The following is a 20522-nucleotide window of genomic DNA, read 5'->3' as shown; positions in this document are numbered from 1 at the left end:
AGTAAGTTAACCCCTTTGATGCTCATGACAAGCCCTTCTTGTCATGCAGGGGGATCGCTGATCAAACGCTGTTTTGAGCTATCCCCCTCACTACAGGCCAGAGATTGTTGGTGGCCTAGTGGGTGGCACTCCCTGGCTTTATGGGAATACTGGTGACGTCACCACATATGCAAATATTTCTAAACTCTTGCTAAGTTAAAATATAAGTATTGTGTTGTTTAAAAATGAACATAAACTTGTTTTCTTTGCATTATTCAAGGTCTGAAAACACTGCATCTGTTTCGTTATTTTGACCAATACTCTAAATGACAATATTTTATTTGCTCTAAATGACAATATTTTATTTGGAATTTGGGAGAAATGTTGTCAGCAGTTTATAGAATAAAACAAAAATCTTCATTTTACTCAAACACATACCTATAAATAGTAAAACCAAAGAAACTGATCATTTTGAAGTGGCCCTATTGTTTTCCAGAACTGTATATGTCTATAAATTTGTAAATATGTGTTTATATTCCAGTCAAACACCTTGACATATATAATATGCATATCTTTTATAAACCAGTTGTATTAATATTTACATTATATTTTTTAATTAAATAGTGTATATATGAGTGTAATAGCTTATTTATATGTTTTTGATGGGTTTTGTGATTTATTTATTTTTAAAGGGACATAATACTCATATGCTAAATCACTTGAAACTGATGCAGTATAACTGTAAAAAGCTGACAGGAAAATATCACCTGAGCATCTCTATGTAAAAAAGGAAGAAATGTTACCTCACATTTTCCTCAGCTCAGCAGAGTAAGTTCTGTGTAAAAAGTTATACTCAGTTACTGCCCAGCTGCAGGTAAAAAAAATAAATGAAGAAATGAACAGCAGCCAATCAGCATCAACAGTGCTGAAGTCATGAACTCTTTTACTGTGATCTCATGAGATTTCACTTAACTCTCATGAGATTTCATTGTAAATTTCCTTACACTGAATAGGGAAATAACATGAGTGCACAAGGCTCACTCCTTCAGCTGTCCCAGGACAGACATACCGATTTGCTGCTTAGAAGTCCTTTACAATAAGATGTGGCTACTGAGAAAAAATTTTAGGTAAAATATCTTTCTTTTTTACATAGAGATGTTCAGGTGATATTTTCTAGTCAGATTTTTACAGCTATACTGCATTCTTTCAAGTGTTTAAACATTTGGGTATTATGTCCCTTTAAGTAAAATATAATTTTAACAAAACATGGTGTCTAGTTGCTTTGAAATCATCTGATCACTAAGTCAACCGTTAACTTTTGTTTCCAAAAAAAGTTAATTTTTTTTTCTGAAATCATATTTAAAAGGACACTAAAGTCAAAATGAAACAATCATGATTCAGATAGAGCATGTCATTTTAAAAACGTTCTAATATATTTTGTTTTCAAAATGTGATCAATCTTTTAATATGCACACTTTCCAAGGCACCAGCTCCTATTGAGCATGTGCAAAAGTTCGCAGTGTATACGTATATCAGTCTGTGATTGGCTGATGGCTGTCACTTGATACAGGGGGATCAATTTAAATAACTTTGAAATTTGCCAGAAAAGAAAAATCTATTACTCATTTGAAATTCAAAGTAAGTGCTATTGTATTTTCTTTTTAATATGTATTTGTCGATTTATACTGTAGTTAACGGCCCTTTTACAGTTTGTACAATGTAAAAAGAACTTTATAATACAGCAAAACTGTGTAATTTAAGATAATAAAACCTATATTGTGCTACAAAGGAAACTGTGGTGCGCATTTTCAAAGAGGCTAACAAAAGCGTTCTTATACTGTTCCAAACATGGAATATGTATGAAGGTTATCCATTAATGGTACAGGTAAAAATATAAAAGGGTTAGATCACGAGTGGCGAGCTATCATTTGCGCTAGAGAAATATTGGATTTTCATGGCCATTTGTGTGCAAATTAAATTCCGCTCATATTACAAGTTGAAAGTAAATGTGAACGCGTGAGCAAATTCGCAACTTCAGAGCGCTGGTTAACTGTTATGCAAGACAAAAAAAGCGTCACAAAACGCATCAAAAATACAATTTAAAATTTACACTAACAATAACACTATCTAATTAAAAATATTTTTTTAAAAAAAAATTTGCACAAAAAAGTTATAAGGGCTCAAAGATATGATGTCTTAGGTATTAGTAAAAAAAGGCAGGCAAAGGGCTTTAATATAGAGATATAGAGATACATGTCTATATATATATATATATATATATATATATATACTGTGTATGTGTGTATATATATATATATATATATATATATATCTGTGTATACATTACAGACATAAATACACATGTAAACACTTAAAGGAACAGTCTAGTCCAAAATAAACTTTGATGATTCAGATAGAGAATGTAATTTTAAACAATTTTCCAATTTACTTTTATCAACAATTTTGCTTTGTTCTCTTGGTATTCTTAGTTGAAAGCTAAACCTAGGAGGTTCATGTGCTAATTTCTAAGCGCTTGAAGGCCGCCTCTTCTCTCAGAGCATTTTTTTGACAGTTTTTCACCACTAGAGGGTTAGTTCATGTGTGTCATATAGATAACACTGTACTCACGCACGTGGAGTTCCAGTGAGCCAGCTCTGATAGGCTAAAATGGATGGCTGTTAAAAGATCTTAAATAAGGGGGCAGTTTGCAAAGGCTTAGATACAATATAATCAGAGGTAAAATGTGTATTTATATAACTGTGTTGGTTATGCAAAACTAGAGAATGGGTAATAAAGGGATTATCTATCTTTTTAAACAATAACAATTCTGGTGTAGACTGTCCCTTTAAATACATATGTATACATATATATAAGTTAATTGGAGCCCTTTGCAGTCAGCTAGAGGAAAACATGAAAGATCATATTTATGCAATATTCATATTTAATAAAGTGTTATAATGTATATTTAATATAAATATTTCACATTCCAATGTTCTGCACATAAGGGAATATGCTCTCTATATTTTTAAATATTTATTTCTATATCTATCTAATCACGTGTATGTATGTATATATATATATATATATATATATATATATATATATATATATTGTATATATATATATTGTGTATATATATATATATATATATATATATATATATAGTTTCAGAAAAGTTAAGCACTCACTGGACTTCAGTCGTCTGTGTAATAAACAATAAAATTGTTTATTACACAGACGACTGAAGTCCAGTGAGTGCTTAACTTTTCTGAAACTATTGCAATACTTTATAGCACCCTGGCGGTTGATGACAGGTGGTGAGAGTGCACACACTCACAACAAAAAATCTTTATATATATAAATCGGTCAAATTCTGCTATTTGTAACGCATTGGATTATGAAATATGCAATATTATCTTCTTACGTTGCATTTTTAAATAACTGTGATCGGACCGTTATGTGCGACTTTTGGGTGTCAGGTTTTTATTCAACTTCTTCGGCTCCATTAAAGTCTACGGGGGCATGTGATTTTGCGTTCACGACTTCTCAAAGTATATTTGTTACCACGACTTTGCGAACACAAGAGTGCAAATTTTTTCCTTTCAACTCGAAATACGAGCGCGAATCATTAAGCGCAAAATTATTTTTTACCGGTTTTAACGCTCAAACACTCTATAATAACTAGCCCTATAGTGTTTCTGCATAATAAATTATTTTACTTAATATGCTAATATGTATGTTGAACCCATAATCTACATGATTTTATCAAAACAAATTACCAGACCAGTCGTGAGTTTAATAAAAGTGGGAGCTGTGTGAAGCTGAGAGGGTTAAACAGCTAAGAATGATTTTAAGCTAAAATGATCCATTTTAACAATCAATATTCACTGAGACAATCCATTCATTTTCCTTCTCTGTACAATACCTAACCCATTACTCAAACTGTTTTACTTGACATGAGGCCATCAAATTAATCTCTTCGAGTACACAGCTTTTAAATTGTAATGATATGAACTAAACATATTTTATAAGTAGGTCACAGAACCATAAATGCTGTCTCATATATGTCTGTTTTAGTTTGTAGTGTAGAGACAGATTGATAGAAAACAATATGATATATTAGTAAGGAGGAAAATGTTACCAGTTCAGAGGGTAAAAGTGACTAGTTCACTCAATTTTAAAGATAGAAAAAAGTAAATTTTCTAATACATTTGGGACTATTGGAGTAGTGTAAATTTCCAGCTCGATAGATAGATAGATAGAGAGAGAGAGAGAGAGAGAGAGAGAGAGAGAGAGAAATAGATAGATAGATGATAGAGACAGATAGAGATAGACAAATTGATAGATAGGCAGATGATAGATTTATGTACTAATTTTATCAATTTAATAACATAGAGGAGACTATAATATGTGTTTTAGGTGTGAATATTTGAGTAATTTTGTTTAAACACAGTTAGCAAGATCTTGATAGATAGGTAGGTAGATAGATAGACAGATTTTGTCATACAAAATGAATACACATCTAAATAACTTTTATATATTATTGCACTTCATACCCTATATACTTTGCTTAATAGATTAATATGTGCTGCATTTTACAATCTCTCTAATTTATGTCCAGAATGTTCATGGAAACAACATAGATATAATATCCTTAATAAACTTCCTTAAGCTCAGTGTTAATAGTTTAATGACAAATTACCAAGTGTGAATATCTCTGTATAGTTAGCAAAAATAATAAATAACTCAATAGCTTCCAGAGTCCTGCAGATACATATGGTTTTAACATAAGTTCATTATTATTATACAAGAGTCTCTATATACTGTTTACCTCATATCTGCTGAAGCTGGAAGTCTTGGTCCTGGATTTCTTGTGTAAATATACAGAGAAGAATCTTCTAACTGTGAACTTCCTAACATTTAAATCCATCTTCCAGGAGGATCTGTAGCAGCAGTTTTACAGTACAGTAGTATCCAGGCTGAGATTTGCAGGTATATTCCCTTGTACATCCATTAAGAGTTTTATTGCAGCATGCACTGTATAAATATTAGGATATCCATAAGGTCACAGGTTCTGCAGCTTTCATCTCTTTAGGATGCTTTCTCTCTGTTTACATGTTATCATTACAAGCTGAACTCTGCATTTGCTCCCTCCCTTGCTGTGAGTATCCAATCAAACCCAGTTATCCTCACATGCAGAATAAGCACTAGCAGATGAAAAAGCATTTAGAGACTGCAGGTTGGAAATAAATATTAAATACTTTCCAGTACCTAACATGAATTCACCAGTTAATTGAGCTATATATAAGCTTTTATTATTCTTGCTTATGAGTAATTGTATGTCTTCCAATTCTCCTGTTATGTATATTCCTCATCTGGTATAATAATAATAATAATAATAATAATAATAATAGATATCAGTTGTTTGTTTGATCATATTATACAGTGAATGCACCTTGTCATTTGGAAGATAAGGATTTTAAATTAGAAATAATATTGAGTTTAATTTAAAATATTTATGTTGATATGCATGAATTATTAAAGATACTTGCCCTATTTTTCAAACACGGATGCTTTATCTTGTATGTTCAGCTTGACACAGTTTGAGAGAAATCATATGATGGTCCAAGTTCCTGACATCTATTTATAATTTAGTAGTTTCAGCACTGATTATTAAACATTGTGTGTGTGTGTATATGTATATATATATATATATATATATATATATATATATATATATATATATATATATATATATTTGGCACTTGATTACATAAAATATTTCATACATATGCTATCTGTCATCTGTTTATCTATCTATCTATAATCTATCTATATCTATCTATAATCAATCCATCTATCATCTATCTCTCTATCATATAACTATCTATAATCTCTCTATCTTCTATCTATCAATCTATCTATCATCTGATATGTTTTGGACTGGATTGCAGCATAAATAATGCATACATCTCTGGCTGACAGCACTCATCAGAATTTAGCAACTATGAAGAGGTAGGAGGTTTTTAAAAAATAAAATAATTGAAAGGTAGAACGAGTTGCCTACTTACAATTTAGTTTGTATACTAAATAATTTTGTTATATTTTGCTGCTTTGATATTTGTTTAATTTGAATTAATTATCAAAATATTTCTATGAGAAAGAATCAACATTTGAATACTACACTTTGCTCTTAGTGATGCTTATTTCCATACGATTCAACTAAATGTGTTTAAATGAGATGTCTCACTGATGATATGATAGCCATATAAACCAATAAGAATCAGTATTCAGATAAACAAAATATAATATTTGATTGCTCATTCTCCTAGACATAAAATTACATTTGCTTTCAGTTTTGGATATTAGGTATAGCAAGATTTAAGATTTGATTGACGAGTTTTACAGACACATTCTGCTTTTTTGTGTAAATCTATCCAAATCTTGATAATTATCATATTAGAAGAGTTAATACAATATGAACAGGGTAATGCATCTAGTTAAGGCTGATAAATATTCATAGTAACAGTAAATGAAGTTGAAAAAAGACAGAAATCATCAAGTTCAACCTATACAAATGTTAATAAAATCTCAAGTTGATCTTAAATTAATCCCATTAAAATGGTGACCCATTTAACACAAGCAGCCATATACCTAAATTCTGTTTCTAGACAGAAATGTAACTAAAACATTTTTAAATGTATCTAAGGTATTGGCATTTACTACATACTTAGGTAATGAGTTCAACAATTGAGTTTCTCTTACAGTGAAAGAAACATATGGGCATGGGCTATAGGTATTCCTATTAACATAAACATTTTTATCAACTTAAAAATTTCCCTAACTCAAATTCTTTCAGAAATTTTTAAACCCTAAATGTTTTAAAAAAACAAACATTTTTCCACAATAATGGAGATGATGAAATTGATTAATAGAGTTTTATTCCATCCGGTAATCCCTACTAAAGATTTGCATTTGTTTTGCTACAAATCCAAACTTGTAGCAAAAATGTTATATTTATTTTGTTTTAACTAAACAAATGTCCGAACGAATGGACCAATGAAATTTAAAGAAACAAAAAAATACTGTTTCTTTTTATATGTAATATTTAATTCTACCGCAGGCATAGGTCTAGTTGGAGTTATGTGCTTATTTATATTTATATAGGAAGTACATATTGAAATATAATTAAAGGGACAGTCTACACTGTCTTAAAGTCTTACCTTAGAGTAAGTTGAAAAACCCCTCCAGCAAAAACAGTAAAAAAATTATTTTAAAATATTGTTTCTGAGCCACTTTGAAATGGCTGCCAAGCTCTGTCCACTGATGACATCACGATGTGTGCTGCATTAAAGGCTCACTAGTTACAAAAGTCTCATTAGTTGGATTCAACAGCCTGTCAATGCTATTCAGCAGAGTGCCTAAATGCAGTTTGAAACCTTATCGACAGCTTCCGACAGTGTTTTACCTGTTTCGTTTCCCTTCCGACAGCATTTCATTTTTTTCATTTTGCAAGCTTGCACAAACCCAATTGTAGCATAATAGAAATGAGCCATAAGTTAAAATAAATGGAAATGTTTTGCATTTGATATGTAAACAAAAGTGGGTGTTTAAAGTGAAGCGCTAACGAAAATCACTAGGGGTTAAAATCAAATGGAGTCACACAACATGTGATAATAAGGAAACAAAAAACATCTAAATCTCAGATCTATTATTACGTAGAGGTGATGAGGATAAATATTTGAATATACAAAGGTAGAATAATATGATATGCAATCTATTAAACTGTATGATTGGAACTTTATATTTCTTATCTTAGCACAGAAGAAGCTCTCAAATAGATTTTACAACTTTTTTATCTCAGATCTGTAAATATGCAGAGGTGATGAAGGTAAATATTTAAAGGTAAATATTTGAATACACAGAGGTAGAATAATATAATATATAATTTATTAAACCATATGCTTTGAACTTTATATTTCTCATCTTAGCACAGAAGAAGCTCTCAAATAAATAATACAACTTTGATAAATAAGTGTTGCTACACTATAAAAAAAGTGGTTTGTAAAAAATAGAGTTGAGAGAACAAAACAGCATAAAAAATTACAAAATGCATAAAAAAATAAATAAAAATAAATAAATAAAAGATGCAGAAAACTGTGACATAAAATGTCCATCTCTAATGGAAACTTGATGTCATAGACTATAAATGTGAAACCATCTCAAAAGACTAATGTAAGCATATTATAACGTATAATAAATGTCCGGATATTTTGGTAAGTAAAAGTCAGAGTTCCGTTGGTTAAATTGTAAATCTAATTGTGATTAGAAGTGTAATTGTATTGTTTCAATGTCTGTGTTCAATTGGAGAAATGTATCCAGATTATGTTGGGATCGGTATCTTTTACACTTCAGTATTGTAATATGCAGCTTGTGCAATTAAGTATGTATTACCCCAAATTTTATAGAAGGTAATTCACCTTTTGATTGTTTTAGATGTTATAATTTATTGGAACAGGTGGCATAACGCCGGTTTACAGGTATTCTTACCGTTCTCCAAATGCCACTTTTTTAGGATAGCTTCCGTAGCTTTTGAGTGTTTCCCCTTATTCTGGAATCGACTCTACAGTACTTCCTTGGTGCTTTATGTAGGTATTTCAGAAAAAAAGAAGGCAGCCTGACGTGCAGGTTACCTTACTCACTACAGCGTCTCCCAGGTTCTAGGATTACTCACACACTGGTGGTAAAGGCATCTGCTGATGACGTCACAATTTACCGGGTTTGTGTCTTCATAACTTGCGCAAGTTAGCTAGTGAATCCTGAAATCATCTGGGTTCTGCTCTTAGTACTTCTGTACACAGGAGAGGATTTTTCACTTTAGAATTCTATTTTCTTGCTGGGCAAAGCCTATTACGGGTTCAGATAGGGTTCTATTATTTCCTTTCTTTCTGAAACGCTTGTCTTTGTCCTCAAGGTATTCTTACTACACACGGTTAAAACAGCAACGCGTTTCACCTCACATTTGAGGTGAGGTGAAACACGTTGATGTTTTAACATTGTGTAGTATCAAAATCATTAATTTAAAAATTATACAAAATGAATAATTGAACCATTCACTCAAAAATACTCAGGAAAAAATTGTATTGTTAAGGTGCACCAAAAATCATAACAAACTTGTTCACCAAAAATTGTACTTTATCCAAAACCTAAATTTGTAAATTGCACAGGAATAAATAGTATTAAATATGCACAGCATAAATTGTTGTTTAAGTACACTGGACGTGCAAAAAACAAATAGAAATTCTTACTTATACGTACAAAATACAAAACGTAATTGTATTTTTTTTGCAAAGTGGGTGAACATGGGCATTTCATGGGCACAGATGAAATTGTCTCTCAAATCCCATTGGAATTCCGTAAACATTTTTGCCCTATAGATCTGTTTTTTTCTCGCAAATTTTGAGGTACAGTGCACTGAAAACAGAGTGTTTTAGTTTGTATTAAGCATAATTTTCAAGTTTAATCATACACCAGGTTCTCCCTGTGTACTTCGTCCTCGATTAAGAACTTTTACGTAGCAGAGAGCTCTCATTATTTCTATGGGCGCCATCTCGCGCTTGCAAGGACAGCCCCTTTATTTTAATAGAATTCCATTAGGGCTGCCCCTGTGAGTGTTAATGTGGAAAACCACATCTAGACTGGTGAATTTTTTAGTATCAGCCCCTGAGTTTTTCAGTGCCCCATAGAAGTTTATTATGTGAGGGATTTAGCACAGCTTCCAGATGTTAGTGAGCCCTAGGCTTTTGCTGGAGTGATAACATTTTACTTTCCACTTGTAATATGGTAGTAAAAGTGGAAGCACTATAGATTGCACTCTAGCGATATTATCGAACCATAGTGCTATCATTTTTATGCTCCACTTACAGTGGGTATTGAAAATAATCACCCCCCTCCCTTGAAAATAATCACATTTTGTTGCTTTGCCGCCTGAAATAAAGAAAGACACAGTTTTTGTTTATCCAGTTATAATTACTCCGTGCAACTTGTAACATCCAAGTGAAAAAGAGAGATGGATTTTGCGCTAGTGGGTATAGGCTCCTTTCACTATTAGAAGCTTCCTCTATGCTTCTCAGGGGAAATTGTAAGAAGAGTGGTTTATAGGAAAGGGTGCTCTAAATAGAGCTAATACCTTATGGATATTTTAAAAAATATGTAAATATAAAAAATATGTATACAAAATGTAAACAGAAATCTATTCTATGACACCAGATAAGATTTTGTACAGAATAAAAATTTGTTTTATTTTAGTAAAAACAAAAAAGTTTTTTTGAAACATGTGAGTTTGATTGTTATGTACAAATGAATCTGATAGGTTGGCCAACCTTGTAATTTAAATAATCTTAAATTGATCTAATATTGATTTCTTGCGTATCAGTATCAATAGTATCAATATTTAACACATTTCAATACAGCAATATTTGACAAATTTCAACAAAGCAATTCTCGAAAAAGCAGTTTTAAAACCCGCAGTTATATGATAGGCTGTTGATCTAATCAGGAGTTTTTAGGACTATATACCTGAATTAAAATTGTATAAACACAATTACAATTTTTAAACGACGTTTATAGAGTATGTATAAAAAAGTCATTTTTTTCCAAAACGTGATTAAAAGTCTGTCTTGAGGAAACCCTTAGGTAATACCCAATATGAGAGTCTATGATGTTTATAAGAAATTTTCTTGGCTGCAGCCTAAGTTTATAGAAGATATTTTTTAAGGTACTATGCACCTATATCAAATGCGGTAAGGTAAGCAGGTGTGTAGATCCAACCTTATCATCCTTGCTGAGAGACGTTTTTGCGAACAGCTTTTCTTCCTTGATCTTTAAGTGGTGTGATACACAAATCCACCTCCTATGTCTTATGAGCGCTGAGTCTTTGTATATTATGTTGCGGGTTAGGGACTTCCGCACTTCTACTGTTATTTCCAATAGCCGGTATCCTGTAGGACTTCGGATTGTCCGTAATCAAGAGTAGATGCCGGTCCTGGAGCATTTTTGGAAGCGTTTTTGGCAGCGTTTGGTGGCAGTGTATTTTTAGCTTACTCATTCTGCTTATGTTTCCTCTGCTCTGCGACTCCTGTGTGAACCAGGTGTTAGGGATGAAGGATCAGTGCAACGCGTTTCAGCTGTGATAACCAGCCTTTTTCAAGCATCGTGCTTGAAAAAGGCTGGTTATCACAGCTGAAACGCATTGTTGAGTAAGCTAAGAATACGCTGCCACCAAACGCTGCCAAAAACTCTTCCAAAAACGCTCCAGAACTGGCATCTGGGACCTGCATCTGTAGAAGTGAACTGATCCTTCTACTCTTGATTACGGACAATCCGAAGTCCTACAGGATACCGACTATTGGAAATAACAGTAGAAGTGCGGAAGTCCCTAACTCGCAACATAATATACAAAGACTCAGCGCTCATAAGACATAGGAGGCGGATTTGTGTATCACACCACTTAAAGATCAAGGAAGAAAAGCTGGTCGCAAAAACGTCTCTCAGCAAGGATAATAAGGTTTGATCTACACACCTGCTTACCTTACCGTATTTGATATAGGTACATAATACCTTAAAAAATATCTTCTATAAACTTAGGCTGCAGCCAAGAAAATTTCTTATAAACATCATAGACTCTCATATTGGGTATTACCTATGGGTTACCTCAAGACGGACTTTTAATCACGTTTTGAAAACAAATGACTTTTTTTATACATACTCTATAAACTTCACTTGAAAATTGTAATTGTGTTTATACAATTTTAATTCAGGTATATAGTCCTAAAAACTCCTGATTAGATTAACAGCCTATCATATAACTGTGGGTTTTAAAATTGCTTTTTCGAGAATTGCTTTGTTGAAATTTGTCAAATATTGATGTATTGAAATTTGTTAAATATTGATACTATTGATACTGATACGCAAGAAATCAATATTAGATCAATTTAAGATTATTTAGATTACAAGGTTGGCCAACCTATCAGATTCATTTGTACATAACAATCTTAAACTCACGTTTCAAAAAAACTTTTTCGTTTTTACTAAAATAAATTAAATTTTTATTCTGTACAAAATATTATCTGTTGTCATAGAATAGATTTCTATTTACATTTTTTATACATATTTTTTATTTTTACATATTTTTTTATATTTTAAAAAATCTCCATAAGGTATTAGCTCTATTTAGAGCCCCCTTTCCTATAAACCATTCTTCTTGAAAGATAGAACACCAACATGTCAGACAAAAATAAAGACAATTCAAAAACAAAATCACTGAGTTGGAAAAAGGATCACCCCCTCCTAAAACTACTTGTAAGCTCAATCAGGTGTAGCTAATCACCTTCTCAACTGCACACACAAAGCCATTTGACCTTCAACTGTGATCAGCTGTGGGCATATTGATTAGCTCAGCATGAAAAGTGCTTTCCTGGAGCATCTCGGTCCCTGTAGTGCAACTGAAGCAAACAATTAACTATGGGTGGTAAGGCACTGTCAAAAGATCTCCGGGATAAAGTTGTGGACAGGCACAAGTCAGGAGATGGATACAAGAAAATATCAAAGGCTTTATCAATGCCAAGAAGCACAGTGAAGTCTATATTATTAAGAAGTGGAAGATATTTGGTACAACACAGACACTCTCTGGATCAGGATGTCGCTCCAAACTGGATGAACGAGCCAGAAGGAAAATGGTCAGAGAGGCTACCAAGAGGCCCACAGCAACTCTGAAGCAGTTGCAGGAATTTATGACAAAGAGTGGTCAATGTGTGCATGTGACAACAATATCACACATTCTTCACACATGTGGCTTGTATGGGAGGGTTGCAAGAAAAATGCCACTCCTCAAGACAGGCCTCATGCAGTCACGACTGAAATTTGCCATAACACACCTAGGAGATTCTGAAGCCACATGGAAAAATGTGTTATGGTCAGATGAGACTAAAATTGAATTATGTGGCCTGAAAACCAAATTATATGTCTGGAGGAAATCTAATACAGCTCACCATCCAAATAACACCGTACCTAAAGTAAAGCATGGGGACTTCCTGTGGGGGTGGAGCTAGCAGAGAGCACGCTAGCACGGAGCTCTGAGGAAAGAGCCTGGTTCCAACGGGCCCAAGCGACCATATTCCTTGACCCAAAGCCTATGGGGTCTGGAATTACAGAAGTAGTCGCGAGGAAGTCAGTTATACCTATTGGCCCTGTCGGTGAGGGCATAGCAGTTGGGCTGGGACAGCCTAGACATCCATCTGCCTCGTAGCTGGGAAGCATAGCCAGCACAAGAGACGGAGGTGACAGCTCAAGCCATACACACATTCTGAGAGGGCTGCGGTACATCAACGCACCAGAGGAGTCCCTATCAGGCACGGGTATCCCTTGGAAGTGAAAGGGTGAAAACGGCATAGTACCCCCATGCTGTGAAGCTTACCTGTGATTGGCCTGTGCGAGGGAGGTCGAGGTGAGCTGCCGGTGCTGTCAGGATCGACGGAGGTGGGCGACCTGTGCTCCTGCAGGTGGAGACGGCACAGACTGCGCAAGACGCCGGGGCATGGCGCAGGGTGCGCAGGGCTAAAGGAGGAAAAGCCGAGACACTCATAAACGCGGAAGATGCGTGCAAGGACACGCTGCAAAAGTGACGACACGTAGCTGTACAGCCCGTTGGAAGCAACCCCAGAGCGGCTAAGGAGAGCGGCCGGAGCAACACATGGCTTGTGAGTTGTACTTACGATACTACACATCTTATTATTCTTACTGTGGGGCAGGGTTGCTGAAGTCAGGGGCTGATAACAGAGAGATTAAGGTGACGGTCGCAATAGACCCCTCAAGGCCACTAATGACCGTAACCTGTACTATGCCAGCATAAACGATTACCATTACCTAATCTATAGTGATCAGGGTGCAAGTGGAAACAAGTTAAAGGGTCTTTGACGTGTTTGCTGCAGGGAACTGGGCCCGGAAACACACTTGGTCTCATTTAGCTACTGCAAGCAATACACGTTAACAGCAATAAACGTTGTATAAACATGGTTGGTACGTGGAAGAGCCCCTTTTTGTCTGGAGTGACTGAGTTAAGTCCCACACTATATGTGATTAGGCCAAGGCTGGGTGAGAGTTGGACTTTGCACCTGACCCCTATGTGGCACATATAGTTTATATCTCCTCCAGCTTAGCAACACTAGACAGTGGATAGGATTAAGCCCAGCCGGTCCTGAGATTCAAAACGGGAGACCGAGGAACAGGAGGTGTTCAGGCTATCAAGGTTTAATACTTCGTAAATGTGGGTGGACTGAATTTAACCTTGACCAGACAATTGAGTAGTATTCAGGGAGAGGAACTCCCAAATCTGTCTGAAGGGCCCTTCTTTTTTTTCCATAAATCAGGTTGGCATGAACTGGGCAGATCATTCCAGGAGCTGGAATAAGTAACTGTATCAACCTAAAGAGCAGGGAGTTGTGGGTCCCCCATTAATCTATCAGGAATAAGGGCCACTGACACTCCTGGACTTACTCAAATTCAAGAAGAAGCAATTATTTGCTTCAGAAAGAGGACATCTTGCATTAAGAGTCAACTATTGCTATTTGCTAGGGTTATTAGTAGGGTGTGAGCCAAGGTGCCACATCTTACAATTTAAGGTTCAGCCATTTGATAGTAGCAGATACTGTTTATATATAGATTGGCTACTATTTCATTATCTACATTGTGTGGTATTAATGCTGATCACTGTTGAAGCTATTGTATTTAATGGATATGAATATAATTAACCCTTTGCAGGCTTTTCAGACGATTAATATCCATACCCGGCAATCCCCAGAGTATAACTCTTGGGATAAGAATATATAATCTGAGCCTTAGAGGGCAATTCTTATATTGGTTTAAGGATTTACTTGACAAGTTTGCTGAGTGTTGTCCCTAGTAGAGGGTATAAATAGAGGTTAAATGATCAAATATCCTGAATCTGAGTAAATTACCTTGAATAGGGTGTTCAGATATTCAAACAGGAGTACCCTTAGGGGATCCCTATTCGACAATTAATTGAATGTGAATAGTGTCAGAAGGGTTCCTTTTCTGCGTTTTGTTAGTCTTTGGTGCTAGGTTAGTTGAGAAACAGTATCTGGCAGTGTCAGAACTAGTAGCTGTAAGTACTATTCTAAAAGCAGTTCTCTGCGGCTCTAGTTCTAGAGTCTTAGACTTAGTCAAAAGCTTTAGATAAATTCGCTGGGAGATTCACTGTTTTATCTAGTCCTGCATTTTTGGATGGCGTCGCGATAAAATCTCACTTACTTCACTTGGATTGCTTTGTGGGGGTCTTTTTGTTGCTTTCCCCCTCTTTCTTGGGATTCCTCACTTCCCTATTTTCCTTCACTATATCTACGACACAATCACTTTTTGTTTTCTCACAATACCACAGAAGCACGATAATTTGGATTCAATTTTCTACTCCTTTACCACACTTATTAGGAAAGACTTTTCCTGATTTCTTACTCATGGACAAATATATGTCCCACTCTAAACCAAATTCACCCGCGATGCCACCCAAACAGAAGGACAAAAGGACTAAGCCCAGTGAGCCTGAGACCTGCAGCGAATTAGGTATGAGCAGTATTGATACTACAACACTATACATCAAATATCTGAACTGCTAATGCCTCAGTTCGATGCCCTGAAGCAAGAAATAAGCAACCTGTCGGTAGAAGTTAAGCAGTTCTCTCCTAGACTTATGGAATTGGAAACAAGAGTTTCCGACTAGAAGATAAACTATCTACTCAGGAACAGTTAAATGAAACACAAGGCAAGACCCTACACACATTACAAGCTAAGTTAGAGGATTAGAGGATAGGTCACGGCGCAACAACCTTAGGGTTGTTGGGCTCCCCGAAATGGCAGAATACTCTGACCTCTTAAAATTTGCCTCTACTATACTTCCGCAAATGGTTGGCAGCCAGATAGAAAATTTGGTGATTCCAGTGGAAAGAGCTCACAGACTAGGACTAGTACAGGATAAAGCGGTAGCCATGCACAAGCCTAGACCAGTAATAATAAAATATTTAAATTTTCAAGACAAGTTTCATCTTCTAAGACTATACCGTAAGAATAACGGAATTAAGGTAGGCCAGACAAGGATACTGCTGTTCAAGATTTTTCGATAGAAACACAGACAAAGCGAGGGAAATGGCGCCATACTGCTCCAGACTTATTAATGCCAATTTGAAGGCTAGAATGCTGTATCCTGCGAAAGTTGTGCTGGAGAGGGATGGCGCCATGCTCACATTCTCAAAGGTGGATGAAATTAAGGCCTATTGTCAAAAGACCGGGATACAGTGAGATTATCAGGTACCTAGATGGAAATATGTAGACATTGTACCAATGTTTTTTTGTTGAAATTGCTTTTATTTCTAGGTGTAAGGTGTTTGATGCTTGTCATCCTCAGCCCTCTCCTCCAGCATCCTAGGGATGCTTATAAAAAAGGGGAAGAGAACTAAATGCAATAGTGTTGGGGGAACTTCTCCCCCAACCATTAGTGAAATATGGTAATTTTTCCAGACGTTTGAATATTAAGCAGAGATATGCTGGATTTAATATTTTGTTTGTTGGGATTTTGAATTATGGTACAGGCTCAGCTGGTTCTCCCCAGTTTCTTATTTTTCATTCCCCCCTGTTTTTTTTTTTTTTTTTTTCTCCTCTCTCCTCCCTCTCCGTATGCTGCAAACTAATAAATGACTAGATAAATGGAGATGAATAAACTTAAATTGTTGTCCTGGAACATAGGAGGTATATCTTCACCTATTAAGCGAAAACTGATGATAAAACTTCTGGGCTCCCATAAACCCGATCTAGCTTTTATTCAAGAAACCCATTTATCCCCGGCTGAAGCGGCCAAACTACAGATTAAATGGGTAGGGAAGGTTCTATCTACTTCCTACAACCAAAGGAAAAGAGGCCTAGCTATATTGATCAATAAACAATTAGAGTATCAAATTGTATCACTATATAATGATCCGGAGGGAAGGTACCAAATCTTAGAAATCACAATAAACAGAAAACCATATGTTTTTTGCAATTTTATGGCCCCAATAAAACTGACAGAGATTTTTGGGAATTGGGCCTCAAACTTTTTCAGTTTGTAGGCAAAAACATTATAGTAGCTGGTGACTACAATATGACCTTTTCAAATTTGTTAGATAGATTTAATAGTAGATCAATGGACAAAAAGACGAGGGAATCAAAGATACTCCGTAAATTTTGTCAGAAACTTGCTTTAAAGGACGTCTGGCGAATCCAGCATCCAGATCAGAGGGGTATACGTGTGAGTCCAGATCATTTAGATCCTTCTCTAGGATAGATTTCTTTTTAGTGTCGGTCAATTAATGAAATCCGACATAAAATCGGATATCAAAGATATTACCTTATCGGACCATGCAATTATCTCACTTGAGATCCACCACAAGATCTCCACTCGGAACAGTAATGCCCATTTTTTCTTTCCGCAATATCTGGTTCAAAATATTAAATTTAGGTCATGGCTCCAAGAAAAATGGAGAGTTTTTTTTAACCATAATAAAGATTATATGGATAAACCTGAAATTTTATGGGAAACCGCAAAGGCGGTCTTTAGAGGTGAAATAAAAGCATATCTTATTAGGATAAAGAAAAAAAGAGACCAGAGAGAGGAACAACTAGCCAACACACTTAAAAACGCATATACACGTTATATCCAAGACAAAACTACACTTAATTGGGATAAATACAGAAAGATTAGAGGGGAGCACAATCTTTTTCTCAAGCAAAAAATGGCAGAAGAGGAGCAGAAGCAAAAAGCCTTCTTTGCAGGGAGTCAGGGCATCTCGGCCAAAATATTAGCCAAAATTACAAAAACCAGACAACAGAAAAATTTCATCTCAGCCATTAATCATCATCAAAATAAGATTTTCAATAAAAGTTCAGAAATAAGACAGGTTTTCTTAGACTACTATCAAAAGTTATATTCTTCCAGTGCAATAGAACAAAGTAATAAGGAGAAGTTCTGGCAGAAGATCAAAGTGCCCCAGGTCTCAAAGATTGACCTACAAAGATTGAACGAACCAATCACAATAAAAGAGATATCAGATGCTATAATTAAGCTTAAAGGAGGCAAAACTCCAGGGCCGGATGCTATGCCTGCCGAATTCTACAAACTTTTGCGAGAACAAATCCTCCCCTTATTACATACACTCTTTAATGATTATTTCATTGAAAATAAATCACAATCCCACTATTTACATCTTCCAATATAGTTCTGATCTAAAGAAAGGTAAAGATCCTACTTCCCCGCGGCATATAGACCTATCTCCCTCCTGAATCAGGACTATAAACTGCTGACGGCTATTATTTCTAATCGCCTCAAAAAATGCTTACACTACATCATACACCCAGATCAATCAGGATTTATGATAGGACGTAATCCTGTCAAAAATATACGAAAAGTACAGCTAGTCCTAGATTATTTTGCAAATAAAGTTTATAAAACGGCACACTATAAACCAGATCTGGCAATACTCTCAGTCGACGCCGAAAAGGCGTTCGACTCGATCGGGTGGGACCACTCTTTGAGTCATTAGAGAGATTTGGAATGATAGGGCCTGTCCATAAATTTATACAGATGATTTATAAAAATCCAATGTCAGCAATCATAGTAAACGGTGAAGCTTCTGAGTATTTTCCACTGGGGCGAGGGACAAGACAAGGTTGCCCGATATCCCCATTACTCTTTAATCTATCTCTTGAACCGTTGGCAATTTTCTAAGGCAGGAGTTAAAGGGGATTAGAATAGGCCATCAGGACATAGTGCTCTCACTTTTCGCGGATGATCTTTTATTATTTCTAAGTAGCACGGTCCAATCTATACCACAAGTTCTATCTATATTTGCACTGTTTGGATCCTTCTCGGGGTATAGGATCAATAACGAGAAATCGGAACTTCTATGGATATATAAACCTATACAGGTAGTAACCCACCCGTTTCATGAAACGGCGTGTATACAATATCTGGGCATAAGTTTGAGTAGAAACCCTAGGGACTGGTATGAATTGAACTTTCCGAAATGTATCAAAGAGTACAAGAAAAGTTCAACTTTGGTCCACCTACCACTTAGTATCTCGGCTAGAATTATGCTCATAAAAGCTATCATATTTCCCAAACTGTTATACTTCCTCCAAAACTTTCCATTGCTATTGTATAATAAAGATGTCCAGACTACAAAGGGCTTTCAATAATTTATTTGGCGGGAGAAAAAGCCGAATAGCATTTGCAACCTTAACACTCCCAAAACAGTATGGAGGTTAGCATGCCCAAACATTAGAATCTACAACTACGCAGCTGTGGGCAAATTCGCGTTAGATTGGATAACCGAGAAAGGCCACGTTACATTGTACGACATAGAGTCATATCTGGTAGCCCCCTTTAACTTAAAAGCAATTTACACAATCCAGCAATTAAGTTGCCAGCCAATATAACGCAATATGTCACTATTAAAGATGTTGTAAGGACGTGGCAAAAAGTCTGCTTAGGAATTAGGACCAATTTTCGTAAATCGACCTTTCCTCCCGTTAACAGGAAATCCAAGTTCGCACCAGGGTTGAATATGTCAGTCTTTTCTAGATGGGCTCATGCCGGTCTTCAGTCTCTAGGGCAAATATGTCAGGAAGGAAAGTTGATAGTAAGACCCTTTGAAGAGTTGAAAGGTAAATATAACTAGAAAGGTCTTCTTATGCTTATTACAAGTCAGCCATTGGATAGCGAACTTAAGAATGAAACAGGGATGGAATGGAAAAAGGAGAATTAGGTAGAGTAATCCAATCTTATGCTGATGGGGTCAATAGAATCTCACAAATATAGAATGCTATTATCAATGCTCAAGGGGAAATTCATTTGAATAGATTACTTGGGAAATGGGATAAGATCCTACCGATAGCTGAGAAAGAGCGGATCTCTGCCAGTGTTAAGCTCGCAATGAAAGCAACTACTTTAGTTACTGGTGGGAATCACACACCAAATTACTGAATATGGCATATTTTCCCCTGACCGTATATCTAGATGGAGTGGAAATACAACATTAGGAGAATGCCCTAAATGTAGACAAGAAAGAGCAGACCTGTCCATTGTGTGTGGATGTGTCCGAAAGTTAGGCAGTTCTGGAACAAAGTTAACTATTGGTGTAATAAGGTTACGGGAGTCCAGACGGAATTTTCACAGTTTGAGGTAGTCTTTTTAGTCCATCATAGTAACATTAGATATGGAATTAACCACAAATTTCTGAATGCAATGATATTAGTGGGTAGAAATGTAATTTTTACTAATTGGAAGGGTAGGGGTGACTAAAACTTTCGGAATTTATCAGGAAAGCTCAGCATCAAATAATATTAGACCAGTACAATATAAAAATTACCAATAATAAACAATTACGGCAATTCTTCAGTAAATGGAAAATGATGATCCTCTCCCTCCCTATAACCATTCAGAG

General features: G+C 35.5%; 1 protein-coding gene across 1 annotated transcript in view; it reads right to left on the bottom strand.

Annotated features, from left to right (window-relative positions):
* LOC128656883 (ribosomal protein S6 kinase alpha-2) overlaps positions 1-4909 on the bottom strand; it is a 631966-nt gene extending 627057 nt beyond the window's left edge. The window contains exon 1 of the mRNA XM_053711048.1: positions 4811-4909. Coding sequence (XP_053567023.1) covers positions 4811-4909 — 99 coding nt within the window. The remainder of the gene's footprint in view (positions 1-4810) is intronic.
* Between the last annotated feature and the right edge of the window lie 15613 nt (positions 4910-20522).

This window comes from Bombina bombina, chromosome 4 (assembly GCF_027579735.1).
Source record: "Bombina bombina isolate aBomBom1 chromosome 4, aBomBom1.pri, whole genome shotgun sequence".
Taxonomy (NCBI): domain Eukaryota; kingdom Metazoa; phylum Chordata; class Amphibia; order Anura; family Bombinatoridae; genus Bombina; species Bombina bombina.
This window is presented reverse-complemented; position numbering and strand designations above follow the sequence as displayed.